At 52.3% G+C, this 16,362-nt stretch overlaps 1 protein-coding gene across 2 annotated transcripts in view; it reads left to right on the top strand.

The window, feature by feature from the left end:
• Window positions 1-6,653: 6,653 nt before the first annotated feature.
• Window positions 6,654-16,362, top strand: part of Padi4 (peptidyl arginine deiminase 4) — a 27,474-nt gene continuing 17,765 nt past the window's right edge. For both annotated transcript variants that reach the window (XM_005352924.1, XM_005352923.1), the window contains exons 1-3: window positions 6,654-6,745; window positions 11,060-11,240; window positions 15,448-15,514. In XM_005352924.1, the coding sequence (XP_005352981.1) occupies window positions 6,654-6,745; window positions 11,060-11,240; window positions 15,448-15,514 (340 nt within the window). The remainder of the gene's footprint in view (window positions 6,746-11,059; window positions 11,241-15,447; window positions 15,515-16,362) is intronic.

Below are 16,362 nucleotides of genomic sequence, written 5' to 3' on the forward strand. Positions count from 1 at the left end.
TCTCTGAACTCAATCCCTAGTTTAACTACAGGCCCAAGCCAATTAGGCTCAGGTCCTGTGGGCAGGGGCAGGGGGATGGGGACAGGTGGGGGGAATGGGGGGAGCATGGACCATGAGGTCTGGCTGGCAACACGCCTTCAAGTCCTTTCAAGTCCTTTCCTCTGTGGGAAGCTGGTTTCCAATTCAATAAAACCTTGCTTGCTTTTTACTGTCCTAGCTCATCTGGGGATCCACAGACCTGAGGGCGTCTGGCTTGGAGAGACTTGAATGGTCCTTGGGCTTCTGGGACCCTTGTTCTCTGGGCTAAGCCCATCTGAGCCAGGTAATAGGTTCCATTGCCCTGCTCTTGGGAATCGCAGAAACAAACATTAGTGTTATCTACGTACGTTTCTCTCTCATGACGAATGAGATTGTGGGGTGTCTGTGAAGAGGCCTTGGCTGGAGCTATCACAAGTGAGGTAAGCCGAGAGCCAGGATTGCACAAGTATGTGCTCCTTCCCTGAAAATAGGGTTTCTGGCGAGATTCCTAGGTTTAAATTGTAGGTTCATAACTGGTAAAGGCAGAAAGGTGAGGGGCTCCTTTACGTGCCCACAATTTTTCTTGTCTTTCTATCCTGCCTCAGAGATGTGCTGCATTACTGGGTCTGGTTAGACATGCATGAGGTACCCACAAACCAAAAAAATAATAAAATTTCTTTCAGCATTGAGTGCAGTTCCTGGGGTCCATCCTTTCAAATCCTGCTAGAATACATATTGTAATGTTAAGTTGGGGGCATGCATCACCCCAGCCCCTGGCAGTCATCCTTGGGGTGCCAATGGAGCGAGGAGCTCCATCTCAGGCCCCCTCCCCCAGAAGTTGCCTTGGGCCAGACTCCACCTCTGGACTCCCAACACCCAGCCTGCCAAGCGCTGACCCCTCCCGGGGGAGGGTCAGGACCACGCCCACAGGGTATTTAGGCTGCTGCCCAGAGCTGGAACACGTGTTTTAGGTTTTGCTTGTGCTCTCCCACTGTCTTCCCTCTGCCATGCTCCTGGCCACCTGAGAGTGCGGCATTCCTTAAATGTGGGCATTTTTGATTTGGCCTAATCTGGTTTGATTGGAGCTTTTTGCACCAGCGGAGAGGCTCTCCTTAAGATTTTTTTCCTAACAGATAGAGGCGGGGTTCACCCTTTCAAATCCTGCTAGAATACATATGAAGCTCTCTGACTTTATAGAAAGGCGGGGTGATAGCTCCAGGGTCAGACACAAAAGAAGATGAGTATGGGGGACGTATTCACCCCAAAGGCCAGCTGCTCCAGCAGAAACGTTAGGAGACATGGTAAACATGCCTCTCCTGCCCAAGTCTGCAGTCGAAGGAGGTTCAGGGGTGAGGGGGATGGTTTAGCCGGTCATAGGCACTTGCTGTACATGCCTGGCAAACTGAGTTGATCATTGGAACCCACATCAAAGTGGAGAAAACTCACTCCACAGAGTCGTCCGTCCTCTGGCCTCGGTCTTCACACTGTGGCCTACGCCCCACCCACACGGACGCTACTAAATCGTGTGGTTAGATCTGAATAGTGAGCACACTGTGTCAGGGTCGGGTGAGACAGCTTCACTCCACACTGCCCTTCGGAGACCCAGACTGATGACGGTCTTCCAAGTGTGCATTCCAAAGTCACCTTGAACTTGACCCTGAGAAGACAGAAAGGAGAAGGCGGAAGGCAAACCTGCTTGTTGACCACCTCAGATCAGAAGGGGTGTGCAACCTTGCCAGTGGTTATGTTTGGGTGCAAGGGACTCTAGAAGATATATATGTGCAAATATCTATGTTTATATGTGCAGGTGCACGCACACACACATTGGGAAGAGGGCAGTCTCCAGCCAAATGCAGAGGAAGCAGGAGATGAACACACTGTGCTGCAAAAAGGTACTGCCACATGGTGGAGCGTAAATAGGAAATATGGGTTAATTCAAGTTCTGGGATTAAAGGTATGTTACCACGTACTACTGATTTGTGACTTCTTTCTTGTTCTATTGCTATAAAAAAAAAAAAAAGAAAAAGAAAGAAAAAAAAAACACCTTCTTGAAACTGTTACTACCCTGGACCACAGCGTTGAGGGTGACCTGAACGGTACCGGACCATACTCGGTCATATTCTGCTTCATAATAACCTCCTCTTCCCTTTGAGCTGAGAGCCATGTTTGGTGTAGGAGTTTCTTCAGTTTCTGTGTGGTTATTTTGGGTGTAAGCTAGCTGGGTGGCCGGGACAAACAAAGGGCCCTTCTCCTTGTAACACATGTTTGTGCATCAACAAGGCCTTCCTGCTATGTCTTCACTGTCAGGTCTGGGCGGCCTGAGCAACAGCTGGAGTCTCGCTGCATGTTCTTACAATCGACCTTTTCTCTCCAGCAGGTAAGAGGGTCACCCAAAGCTCAGGATACAGCTGATAGCCCTGGAATGTCCTCTGCATGCAGGGGCCACATAGCAGCCATCAGAATGACCGGGAAGAGATGAGGATATTTTAAAAGACACTTGTGTCCTTCACTTTTCAATAGTCCCTACTGGACTATTGAAACAATCGATCACCCCAACATCGGCAGCCCCCTCAGGTATCTCATGGTGGGAGAAGGAAAAGGCTGAAACCTGGCAACAGCCAGAGATGGAGCTTGTCTCCCAAGAAGAGACTTCCCACAGTGCCGACAGCTTACTACTTACTGCCCTCTGAAGAAACTGGAGCCCAGACGATGATGGGTCATCAGTGGGCAGGACCATGCCTTGATCATGGCATGCTTAGACTTGCAAATCCCTGGCCCTCTACTTAAATGTTAGAGATCTTTTCAACCTTATTTTTATTTATGTGCATGTGTGTCTCTGTGTGCGCACCCACAGTTGCATCAGATCTGTGCAACTGGAGTTATAGATGGTTGTGGACCGCCATGTGGGTGCTGGGAGCCCACTCAGGTCCTCTGCCAGAGCATCAAGCTCTCTTATTCTTGTCCTCTGAGCCATCTCTCCAGCCTGAGATTTAAATTTCAGTCTCACCTCAGGACCCTGAAGATGGACTCAAAAGGGTCACCCTATCACTTTGTCCCTTCCCAATGGGGCCACTTTGACTAAATCTCCTTTTTCTGCTCTTTGCTATTTATGTGGTTGTTTTCATTGACTTCTTGAGATCGGGTGGCTCAGCCCCATCTAGGGTCACAGACTATGACCCCGAATTCAGTAACAATAACATCCCAAAGAAGCCAAGGCCTGAATGCTTGAGACCTGGGAGACAATGTACCTGCCAGGGACGGGAGGACAGTGCGCCAACAGCCAGCTGCTGCCACTGGGAGAGCAGGGACACAGTCCAGGGTTGTGAGCGGGTGCCATGGCTACGCATGACGTCTGTAACTACCGGAAGCTTGTTCATTCTACACCACGGAACTCTTGAGTGACAGCTGAAGATGATGAGTGGCCCTGCTTCGTTGCTGGGGAGCTTAGTGAGATCTGGAAGACAGGGAACGGAAGCACAGCAGAGCTAGCAGTAGCCAAGGAACCCGGGGCAGCCCTGACCACACCTGGCCACTGGGCGACCCAGCCCTGCCTGGCAGCTTTCCGCTGGGTGTCATTCCACCGGACAGATAAACACATCCGGGAAGAGAACGGCCCACGCACGGCTGAGGAAAGTGCAGGTGTCTGTGTTATTTTAAACCCGCCCCAGGTGCAAGTTCGAACGCCAGTGTTATTTCTGAAGGCAGCTCAGTCCTTGCGTTGCTGCTGGAGAGATGCGATCGCAGTCCTGACAGCGAAGCACAACGGTGACGACTCTTCAAAGTCGCCAGATGCCTGCAAGGCCCGTCCTAACGCCGATGCCCAGCATCCATAGTATCTGTCCATCTCACCAGCAATGACATCAATCGCAAATGACACCGTGGAAGCAGAAACCATGCAAACAGGGCCAAGGCAGCGACGACCAGGAGCGGGCTCAGGGAGGCGTGGTTTGATGGGATCATTTGGAATGCAATCGTCTGCCTCTGCCCTCTTCCTTCCGTGGGTGTAGACGAATAAATCAATATTTAGAAGACCATCATAGACAAAAAGAATCTAAGTGTCCAGCAACAGGGACAGGCAAGAAAACGACAAAAAGACAGTTCCCTGTGTGAGGAGATGGATGTGTTAATTCGCTTGATTGTGGCCAGCATTTGACAATGGCTATCTTGAGTCAGCAAGACGGCTTGGTAGGTAAGGGAGCTTGCCGCCAAGCCTGACAAACCGAGTTGATCCCCAGAACCTACGTAAAGGTGCAAAGGGAGAACGGATCCATAAATCTGTCCTTTGATGTCCATGCATTGCCCTCATCACGTAATAATAATAGTAGTAGTAGTAACGATGATGATAATTTAACAACAACAAAAACATCCTCCAGTCCACTGTGCATCTTAAATACATACACCTCTCAGTAACCAGTGGGTAAAGCCCGGGGAGAGGGCTCACTCAGTAAAATGCTTGTCTTGCAAGACTGAGGACGGGACCTGAGTTTGGATTCCCTGTATCCACATAAAAAAGCCAGGTGCCGTAGCCTGGCCTGTGATCCCAGGACGGGGGAGTGGGAGGCAGGGGGATACGTAGGGCTCGCTGGCCAGCAAATCTAGCCAGTCAGCATGGGCTCAATGAGAGACCCTACCTCAAAGAATAAAGCGGAGAGCATCAAGGAAGGCACTCAACATTGCCCTGTGGCTTCTACCCACATACACACAGTCTTGTACATGTGTGCACACAGGTACAGAACACATACACCAGGCCAGGGGTGGAGACACATGCTTGAATCCCGGTATTGAAGAGGCAAAGAGACATTCTGGGGCTCCTCAGAAGCCAGCAGAGCATACTTAATGGATTCCGATCAATGAGAGAACCTGTCTCAAAAATCAAGTTGGGGACCAGGGAGATGGTCCCAAGGGTGTTTGCCACAAAGCCTGGGGACCTGATTTGGGTCCCCAGGACTCACATGACAAACAGAAGTGACCCTTACTGTGTCACTATACCACAGCTGTGCTGGCTCTTCCTAGGGACCAGTCATAGAGTCACATTGTCATCAGCCCCCTCAAGTCTCATCAAAGGCCACCTGCTCTGCTGGCCCCATTTAAAAAGAGAGACCGAGGGCAAGAGAAGGCCAAAGCGAGGAAGCTATTCCAGAAGAGACTTTGGGTACATTCTTCTCCTCCCGCTGACTTGCTGTGTGACCATGGGCCTAACAATAATACAAGCACAGAATGAAGGCCGGATCTTGTGTTCCCCAAGGGAACATGAGAAACACAGACTCTTAATCACTTGACCAGCCTGAAAGACTGGGCTAATTTGGGCCTCCCAAATTAGCGTGAGCAACGTCATCAGTCCTGGACAAATCCTTGGGAGGACAGGAAGTGACCCTAGTCCTAGCTCCTGCTTAGGAATCCTTTTCTTAGGGAGCCTTTCTTCTCTCAGGTCCCTAGTGGCCTCCTCCCAGTCCTGGGGAGATTGGCAAGGAGGCCATGTGCTCAAGTCTGCCTAATCCTGCAGCCATCTTGGCTTGCATCACATGAGGTAAAGTCTTTGATTCAAAGCCAAATGAGAAGATGAAAAATAAAAACAAAACCCCGTTCTACAGCCCCCCAACAGCCTGTACTCTCTGCTGCTCTTAGGACACACCTCCGGGTGCTCCCTGTTGAGACCTGTCCACCCTGGACTCCCTCTCCTCCGTTTACCCCATTAGCAGACAGACCTGGCACCAGGTGCCCTGTCCTCATGAGAGCCTCGGGGCAGGGGTGGCCCATACCCATACCCATGTACCATCTCGTGGGAGAGACCTCCTAGAGGCAGAGACCCAGGATATACAGCAAACCTCACTTCCAGGTCAGGAAACCCGGTTTCCCTTCCCAACCCTGTCACCCTTCCTAGCCCTGTCACAGGCGATCCACGGCCCCCAGGGACAAGTGTCTTTCCCCTCCCCAAGCTTCTGGTTTTCCCATCTATAAAATGGGCTGGCAGTCAGTCACCTGACCTTGGACGCTTAGTGTTACGGTGAGAAGCCGTAGTCTGGAAAGATCACATCACCAGCCCAGGCTGCTAATAAAGGCCCTACCCTGTGGTGACGCTTCTGTTCAAACCCTGACTGGGCGTGAAGCCTCGCCATGCCTCAGTTTCTCCCTCTGGAAAGTGGGCGTGATCATGTGCGTGCTGATCTCGGAGCAGCTTGGAGGATGAGATGCGGGAGGGGACCATAACAGCCCACACTTCATAGGCTGTCCTGAGGGCAGAGAGTGGGGTCCCGGGTGAGAAGATCCCCGGGAGACTCAGCGGCATGACCTCCGGCTTAGCATCCTGCCCTGCTCACCTTCTTCCCAGTGTCCGGTTAAGTGTGCTTGGGCAAGACTATCCAGTCCTGGCCCAGGCAAGGGTGGTGAAGGGCACGGGCTGTGCCCTCCCCTCCCAGGCTACAGAGAGCTCAGCTCTTCTACTATTGCCAAGCCCACCATGGACACCCACCTGGAGGTCCTGGGTAGCCCAGGGTAGAGGAGGCGCTGCAGCCCATTGGGGCACCTGCGTGAAGTGGGGCTGGGCCTCCGGGGCAGGGCAGGTGCTGACTCATGGCCTCGCCTGGCACACTATAAAGGAACCATCCCAGGGGCCTCCTGCTGCCTGCTGACCTAGGATGGCCCAGGGCGCGGTGATCCATGTGGCCCCTGAGCAGCCCACCCATGCTGTGTGTGTGGTGGGGACCGCGACCCCGCTGGATGTCTTTGGGTGAGCCTGTGCGGGTGGGGCGGGGTGGGCAATGCCAGCAGGGGCAGGATGCTGCTGGCCCGGCTCAGGCTCTGGCCAAGAGATCTGCTAGGGAGATAAGTTGGGAGGGGTGGGACCCACCACAGTCAGTTCTCTGTGAGGTAGAAATACTGCTGCTGCCAGGCCCTGCTGGAGGCAGACGGAAGGGAGGATAGGTTTACTTGTCTGGTGAAATGACTCTCAAGATTAAGTGTGACCATTGCAATTGTTCTCCATGGGGCTGTCTGTTTAGTATGCCACGGTGCTATTTGCTAGGTACTCTGCAGTGCTGTTAGCTAGGTACTCCACACAGTACCAGGCAGATCCCCAACTCATTTGTTCATTCTTCCACTCCCTTGTTCCTTCACCAAATATAGGCTGAGGATGTACTGAGCGCTGAGACCTTTGTCCTAGATCACACAGGACAGTGGAGGAAGCCTCAGGGTAGAGTCTGGTGTTGCCTTTCATGTGGGGATTGCTGCAGCTGCCCCCACAGAGCTGAGGCCCCAGTGATGTCCATAAATGTCTCTGGGACACGCCCATGATCAGAGACTGACTGACCCCGGCAGGAGGAAAACACTCAGGGTCTGGGGGGGTCCCCAGGCCACTAGTGGGAGGCTGGGGACACAGGCAAAAGAAAGCCCGATGTCTCTCCCAGAGGATGAGCTGCTTGAAGGTGGGTGCAGAGATGACAGGAGCCAGAGCTAGCCCATCATCCTTGCTAGGATCCCAGGCTAGCCCTCCCTAGGTCACGGTCACAGTGCTTCTTTCGTAGTATCTGCAGATATGTACGTGGTTATAGATTCAGGTGTGTCAGGGAGTGTGTGGAGGCCAGGACAAACTCAGGTGTCATCCCTCAGGCTCTGTCTTCAGAGGTCAGGGGACAACCTGTGGGAGTTGGTTCTTTCCTTCCATTGCGTGGGTTCTGGGGATGAAGCCCATCTCACAGGCCTAGCAGCAAGCGCCTTTACTCGCTGAACCGTCTGGCTAGTCCTGATTGTGGTTTTCAGACGGGGAGATCAGAGCAATGACATATGATCAGACAGGGGTGTTGATGACAATGTAGATGTTTGTCTGTCCCCTGGGAAGAGCCAATACAGCTAGTGCAAAGAACCCGAGACAGGAGCATGAGCAGTTAGTGGGGACAAGAATGGGAGGGGTTCCCTGGGCAGGGGCAGCATCCTATGCAGCTTGGGTGGGGCAGTGGAAGGACTTCTGCTCTTCTCAAGGCCTGGTTTGCTGTGGACCGCCACGGAGGTGTGCTGGGCAATGGGATACCATGTGTGGCCTTGGTTAACCCAATCACTGATTGCCATGTGAGAACGGTCTACAAGGGATGAGGGAGGAGGCAGATGTCCGGGTCAACTCATGGGATAGCCATGGAGAATGAGGTGCTGGCTTGCCAGAAAGCCCCAGGGATCCACCTGTCTTTGCTTCCCCAGCACGGGGATGCAAGCATGCTTTTTTTTTTTTGAAACAGGGTTTCTCTGTATAGCCCTGGCTGTCCTGGAACTCTCCCTGTAAACCAGGCTACTCACAGAAATCCTCCTGCCTGCCTCCTGAGTGCTGGGATTAAGGCATACACCACCACCACCAGGCCCAGCTACCTCACTTAGCTTTTATACATGGGTTCTGGGGGTCAAATTCGGGTCCTTGTGCTTTTCACATGGCCATGACCTTAATCTGATGAAGTCATAAATAAATTGTTTTAACTGCCCCTCACAGGCAGTGCTATCTGAGCGAGTCCTTCCCCCAGGACTGCTGGCTAAAGCAGACACTCTGGCCTCTGTGGCCCAGTGAGTCAGGGCACCAGTGCTCCCTGTCCCCACAAGCATGGGAACCAGGTGAGGATGCCCTTGCTTGTGTTGAAGGGACAGAGGCACAGGTGGTTTGGGATGAGTGGTGTTGAATGGTGTCCCTGTTCGGGACACTAGAAGGTGTCCATAGTGGGATCACAGACCTATGCTAGGGGTGAGTGCTGTGGATTGGGGGAATAATCACTGTGTGTGTGTGTGTGTGTGTGTGTGTGTGTGTGTGTGTGTGTTTATGCATCAGGGAGGGCCAGGCCTCATATATAGTGGCATCCTGTTTTGTTGAGTAAAAGAAAGTTAGTACAGGAAGGGGTCTCACTGAAACTCAATCACCTGGGAATCTTTTTGCAGAAAGAGAGGGGGGAAGACAGACAGGCAGAGAGAGAGGGGGGGGAAGGGAGGAGGAAGGAAGAAAGGAAGGAAGGAAGGAAGGAAGGAAGGAAGGAAGGAAGGAAGGAAGGAAGAAAATATACTATATTCTTTCCCCTCTCACCGGGGCAGGCCCCAAGTCATTTCTCTCATCCTTTTCCCACAATCCTCCAGGAAAGCCTCTCTCTGCCCTCTGCTCACACAGCTCTGCCTCTGGAGTGTGGTGTGGATTCAAAAGGGGGGGATGAGGAAAAGAGAAAGGAGAGAGAATGTTCCAGAAAGCAAGCTCCTGCACACCTACCCTGTGACCTCACCAAAGAGAAGCTTCCTCCCTCACTGACCTCACTGTTCTGGTCTCTGTCACTCCCTTCCCCCACAACCCTCGCTGGCTCCCCACAACCCTCGTGCTGTGTCCTGATTACTGCTGACCCAAGCCCACCTGCGCCCTGCCCTCACCTCCCAGCTGCATCGCCTCAGAGTCTCTCAGGAAAGAAATCTGGGCTTTGTTCTTCCCCCTACCAGCAGCAGGTTCTGTTGACTTTGAAATGAAATAATTGCCTCATAACAACAACAACAACAACAACAACAAAACAGGTTTTCTCAACCACCAGTTAGTTTCATCTGTGCCTGGTTGAGCCTGGGCTCTGCGTCCCTCAGCTTCTGCTCAGTTGGGTAACTCAGCAACTGTCTATCAGTAGCTTCCTGGGTGTGGTTCTCATGCCTGAGGGTGCCCAGGGGAAGTTCAGGCCACTGGACACCAAGTCTGCAGCCGCAGGTCTGGGGATCAAGCCTGAAAGCCTGTCTTCCTGTTTCCGGGGGAGGTTGAGGCAGCTGCCCCTGGGTCTAGGACCACACGTCTGAAGAATATGTACAGGGAAGGGATCCCTAAACAGTCCTAAACTCAGTGGTGCCCTCCGACCTGAACCAGCAGATGAGAAATAAGGAATATAGGGACGTGGAGACCAGATCTTGCCTAAGCTGACGGCTTGCACCAAGCACGTTTGTTAAAAAGTACAGCAGCCACCGCTATACAGTTTAGGGGGAGAGGGGGAGAGGCAGAGCCAGCAGAAAGCCGTTATACCATGGGACAAAGTCCAACAGGAAGCTAGTCAAGCAATGTTACACAAAGGGAACACATTGTATCTCAAGTGCAATGCAGACCAAGTGTACAATAGCCCCAGGATGGGTAACTCCAGTGTCTTCACCAGGAAAGAGTTAGGTGCCCAGGAACTGAAACCTTAACTCCTTCCAGGCCTGGCCCCAGCCACCCCTGAGCAGAGCACAGAACTCAAGGTCCCTTTGTCCTTTCTCATGACCTCTGAGAAAGCCTGGGGTCGGCCTGGCTCCCAACAACTTTTGTCATTTTTTTTTTTTTTGAGAATCTCATGCATGTGTACGTGCTCATATCATTCCTCCCCTCCTTCTCCAGCCTCCAATGCTACTCCTGTCCCCTCACCTCCTCCCTCTCAAATTCATGTTGCTTTTTAAAGTGCGTCTCACCCCTGATCAAGTTGTGTTGTAAGATGATGAGCCTCAAGCATGTCTACCTGCAAGCCAGGCGTGGTGGTGCACACCTTTAATCTCAGCACTCAGGAGGCAGAGGCAGGTGGATCTCTGTGTGTTCCAGGCCAGCCTGGTCTATATATTAAGTTCCTTGACAGCCAGGGCCTTCTCAAAGAAAGAAAGAAAAAAAAAGATTATTCGTTCTGCCACCACTCCAGAAATATGTGTGATTTTGTTTTGGCTGTTGTTGTGGGGTATTTTGAGCCATCTCTGAGTGTGTGATTCTTTATACACAGACAGCCCTTGGCATGCCCACTGCTGAAGGGCTCTGCATGCACACTGCTCTGTGGGTGTGTAGGAGGTGCCTATGATATATACCTTCCTCTGCTGTCTCTCTAGTTCAAGTGTAAGGCCCCCAGTCAGAGGCCTCCCCTTCTGTTTTCTCATCCCCTTCTGGCAATCATATCGTATTTACTCTCTGGCCAGAGCTAGCCCAGCGGTGGCCTGTGTTTCTTCCTGGTGGGGAAAGGAGAATTGCTGGGACCAATATCGTGGGGGGGGGGGGCAAGCCCTCTTCTCACCAGCGCCTCTGCCGGCCCCTGTCACTCCACAGCTCTGCTCCCAAGGGCTGCACGACCTTCGGCATCACAGCCTCCCCAGGAGTGGTCATAGATGTCACCCACAGTCCTCCAGCCAAGAAGAGCATCACTGGTGCCTCCAAATGGCCTCTGGATCCCCAGCTGGAGGTGACCCTACAGGTCAAAGCAGCCAGCAGTAGCACAGATGACCAAAAGGTGGGTGTGATGATTGGGGTAGGGGTGGGGACCTGCTGGGTGGGGTGGAGGGCTGAGGGTGGGGTGGGGTGAGGTGGGAGCTAAGGGTGGGGTGGGGGCTAAGGATGGGGTGGGTGAGGGGGGAGTGAGGGGGGATGGGGTGAGGTGGGGATTGAGGGTACGGTGGGGTAGGTTGGGGGACTGATGGATGGGATGGGGTGAGGCCTAGTGGATGGGGTTGGGGGGCTGAGGATGGGAGATGTCAGCCCCACAGTTTTGCTTCCATATACAGGGCTCACCCTGGGAGAGCCCCCTTCCCCAACCAAGTTTTCAATCGCTCATCCCTCCACAGTGTCCACACTGACCGCACATCCATCCATGCCATTCTTGTCCTCATCCCTGGGATCAAATACCCGATAAAAACCAGCTTAAGGAAGGCAGGGCTCATTTTGGCTCACACTTAGGGGCACAGTCCATCATGGTGAGGATGGCACAGTGACCGGAGCCTGAGGCGGCCGGTCACATGGCATCCGCAGTCAGGAAGCAGAGAGAGAGGAACACTGGTACTCAGTTTGCTCTCTCCTTCCCCCCTCCATTGAGTCTCAACTCTAGCCCACCAGACAGTGCCATCACCACCAGAGTGGACCTCCCTGCCTCAGCTAAACTTCTCTAGAAACACCCTCCTAGGGACACCCAGAGGTGGGTCTTCCAGTTCTAAACACAATGTTCACAATGAAGCTTGCAGGGACCTGTGAAGGGGTGTCTGAGTCAAGTTCATCCACTGGGTAACTGTTTAATAAACAGCATCTCATGCAGACATGAGCAGGGTGCTGGGGTGAGGGGACTACAGTCCTGGGGGCTTTGAGTAAAACACAGATAGACAAACATTAGCTGTGGCTGTGAAGTCTCTGAAGATCACAGGCAGGGAGCCACCGGGAGCACCTTCTGTGCCTCAGTGTCGGTTTCCAGTGGCCGCTGCAGCTTGCATGCAGGTGGAATCTTCTGTCCCGCCAGCCAGCTCCCAAATAACCACAAAGAGACCAATATTAATTGTAAATGATTGGCCGATGGCTTGGGCTTATTACTAACTAGCTCTTATAACTTAAATTAACCCATACTTCTTATCTACATTCTACCACATGGCTTTCCCCGGAAAGGCACGTTCATCTTGCTTTTCCCCAAGTCTTCTGGCAACTCCGCCTTTCTTCTTCCCAGAACTCTCTCCCTGTCCGCAAATCCCACCCAACCTCTTCCTGCCTAGCTATTGACCAATGAGAGCAACACATCTTCACAGCCGTACAAAAAGATGATTTCACAGCACTTGGAGGTTTAGAAGACAGATGTGAGCAGTGTGGCTCCCTATGGCTCCCTTGAGGGTCACTCTCGCTTTCTCCTGGCTCCTGGCTCCTGTCAGCATTCTCTGGAGTGTGGTCACTTGCTCTGGTCCCTCAGCCTCCTTTTCTTATGGGTGCTTTTCTTGTTGGGACACGTGCCACTGGACTGAATTCGAGGGTCATCCTTAACTTAGATCCTTAGTGACTTTGCTCCCAGTGCCTCATTCACAAATTCCAAGAGTGAGGATGGGCCCCACCTATGTTCCCCTTCTCCACAAGACCCTCTTGGGGTTCCCTGGAGGAGCAAACCCAGTTTGGTCTTTCCTGGGGGCCAAGTTCTGCGACCCACCTTAGAAACACAGAGATGGGGTATCCAGCAGGTGTGGTCACTTCCCTAAAGAAGTGTTAAGTTGAAGGATGGAACCAAAGGCCAGCCTGCGAGAGAGCTGGAATACCGAGGTGGCCTCTGGGCTGACCCTGGATAAGGAGATGTCCTGTATGACAAAGACGGAGGGAGGAGAGAAGGGTGAGGGAGACAGGGACCACCTTGTCTTCTCTCCTTCCCTTTCTCCACCCTTTGTTCTACTTTTCCTGTGTTTTGAGACAAGTTCTCGTTAATTAACCCGAGCTCAGACTCTCAGTCCCCCTGCCTCAGGCTTCTCCAGTGCTGGGATAAGACTTGTGCCACCACACAAGGCTAAGGACCCCATTTTCTGGAGGATACGGGAAGCCAGAGAAAAGTTCCTCCCAAAGATGTTTACTGGCTGGCACAAAGCAAGTAGCCTGCAACTAGAGAGCGGTCTGGAGCCCGGGAGCCCGGATGGAAACATGGAAAAGGACGCCAGGGTCCAGAGAGTAGAGAAGAGAGGTCATGATTCCGTTATTCTCCAGGATAACCACTGTCTGTAGGACAGGACCTAACACCTCAATGTGTCCTCTCAGGGGCTCCTCCATGTGGCCCTCAGTGTGTCCCCTCAGCGTATCCCCCCAGGTTCCTTTCCTTATAGCACTTTGGTTGTTTTTGGCCCCCCAGCTTATGTCACTCAGGTTTCTCAGCCCCTGTGCCCCGCCCTCCCTGGCAGCTGGGCCAATCAGATTCCTCTCTCTGGGTTTTTATTTCCCTGGACAGAGGGACTGGCCTGAGCCCAGAGCTTCATGTGTGCTGCACACCGTCCACCACTGAGTTGCACCCCCCAGTCCCTCCCCCCTCACACCCACACACGACCCGCCTCCCTCCCACACAACCCACCCCCACAACCCTCCACTCCCTACTCTCATCCCCACACATAACACCCCCTGCTCACTCCTCCCACCCACCCCACCCACCCCACCTCTGCTCTTTCCTCCCACCCCCACACGACCCCCACACACAATCCACCCCTCCATTTCCTGCCCCCACCCAACCCACCATTGACCACTCCCTCCCCTTCCACCCCACGACCCACGCCAGCCCCCCTGTTTGGATGCTGCCTAGAGATGCTCTCCAACTGGGTCCTGTGAGAGACACTTGAAGGCCTGTTGCAGAAGACCAGTTCCCCGGCCACCACCTACTCCTTCTTTCCCTCTTCTGCCGCTTGCACCTCATTTCCGGCTGCTGAGTCCCTTCCCCCCTTCTCAGGCTACACATTGTCCTTGTCGGGGTTACCATGGCTGTGATAAAACACCATGACCAGAAACAAGTTAGGGAGGAAAGGGTTTATTTGACGCACACTTCCACAGCACTGTTCGTCACTGAAGGAAGCCAAGATAGGCAGTCACACGGGACAGGATCCTGGAGGCAGGAGCTGAAGCAGAGGCCATGGAAGGGTGCTGCTTACTGGCTTGTTCAGCCTGCTTTCTTGTAGAACTCAGGACCTCCAGCCCAGGGATGGCCCCATCTACGATGGGCTGGGCCCTCCCCTACCAATCACTAATTTTAAAAATGCCTTATAGCTAGAACTTTCTCAATATATGCATTTTCTCAATTGAGGTTTTCTCCTCTCAGATAACTCTGTATTGTGTCAAGCTGACAGCCAATAAACACCTCCTTGTGAAGTCTTCCCTCACCCCTTTCTCTGGCTGAGTGGATCCTCCACTCCTGGACTCCCTTGGGACCCTTTTCATTAGCTGAGTTGAACTGGATTAAGCCGGCACACAGCAGGGCTCAGTGTAGTGATATTTTGTTTGTCTTTTAACAAATAAAGCTTGCCTGAAGATCAGAGTGCAGCGCTAACTCACTAGGCCAGGGAGTGGAAACACACACCTTTAATCCCAGGACTCGGAGGACAGACGGATCTCTGTTAGTTCCAGGCCACCCTGGGCTACACGAAATTGATCCAATCTAAAAGAGAAACAGAGCTCACACAAAGGTGATCCCAGCACTTTGGATCACATGCCTTTAATCCCAGTGCAAGGGAGGTGGAGACTGGAGCGATGTGGTTGGGCGGAGAGAGGAACATAAAATGAGAACAGATGCCATAAAATGAGCTCAATGCCATCTGAGGACAGGACCGCCCCTTGGTCTGAACACTGGTAGAAGTAAGAACTCTCTAGTGACTGGCCGCCTCTCTGATCCTACAGCTTTTAACCCCGATGGTTGACTTCGAGTTTTTATTATTAAGATCAATTAGAATTTGTGCTGCAGGGGCTGGAGAGATGGCTCAGGGGTTAAGAGCACTGACTATTCTTCCAAAGGACCCAAGTTCAATTCCCAGCACTCACATGGCAGCTCACAACTGTCTGTAAGTCCAGTTCAGGGATATGACACCGTCACACAGACATACATGCAGGCAAAACACCAATGCACATAAAATACAAATAAATAAATCTTAAAAAAAAAAAAGAATTTGTTCTGCAGCTCAGACTGTTTTTGGAATGACTAATAAAGTCATGAATGGTCTGTTATTGTCTTCTAGGTTCGAATTTCATACTATGTACCCAAGGCCTCACCGATCCAAGCCCTGCTGTACCTTACTGGGGTGGGTAAGTGATGACCAGGGTCCCAAAAAGCTGCCAAGGGTGCACACCTTTAATCCCAGCACTTGGAGGCAGATCTCTGTGAGTTCAAGGTCACCCAAGGCTAAATACTAAGATACTGTCTCAAAAAGAAAGAGAAGGAGGGAGGGAGGGAAGGAGGGAGGGAGGGAAGGAGGGAGGGAGGGAGAGACCGACCGTAGAGCTGCCTTCTGTCTCCACACAGCACATCCCCACCCAGCAGGGCATCTTTCCAAGATACAACATGACTAGAGCTTACTTTAGAACAAGCAAAGAAAAACCACCATTTCTAGCCATCCATCCAGTAATTCTTTTATTTATTTATTTATTTTTGATTTTTGAGACAGGGTTTCTCTGTAGCTTTTGGTTCCTGTCCTGGAACTAGCTCTTGTAGACCAGGCTGGCCTTGAACTCACAGAGATCCCCCTGCCTCTGCCTCCTGAGTGCTGGGATTAAAGGCATGCGCCACCACTGCCCGGCCCATCCAGTAATTCTTAAGTTCCCCTTCCCTAGAGAGTGAGCACAAAGAAACATGGATGGGGGACTGGGGGTGAGGGTGGAGTGTTCGCTTAGGTAGCATGAAGCCCGAGGTTTGACGCCAGTGCTGCATACACCTAGTGTGGGGTGCACATCAGTACTCCCAGACCTTGAGAGGTAGAGGCAGACGGGTCAGAGGCTCAAGGTCGCCCTCAGCTGCAGACGAGTTTCCAGCTACGGAATCCCTGGTAATTAGTTAATATAAGCACAGGTGAAGGCTCACATCACAGTGTAATAACTGACTTCTCAGGCTAGGAAGTAGGGGTCTGGATTCTATGCACAAATTTCTATACCTTTTT

Source organism: Microtus ochrogaster, chromosome 10 (genome assembly GCF_000317375.1).
Source record: "Microtus ochrogaster isolate Prairie Vole_2 chromosome 10, MicOch1.0, whole genome shotgun sequence".
NCBI lineage: Eukaryota > Metazoa > Chordata > Mammalia > Rodentia > Cricetidae > Microtus > Microtus ochrogaster.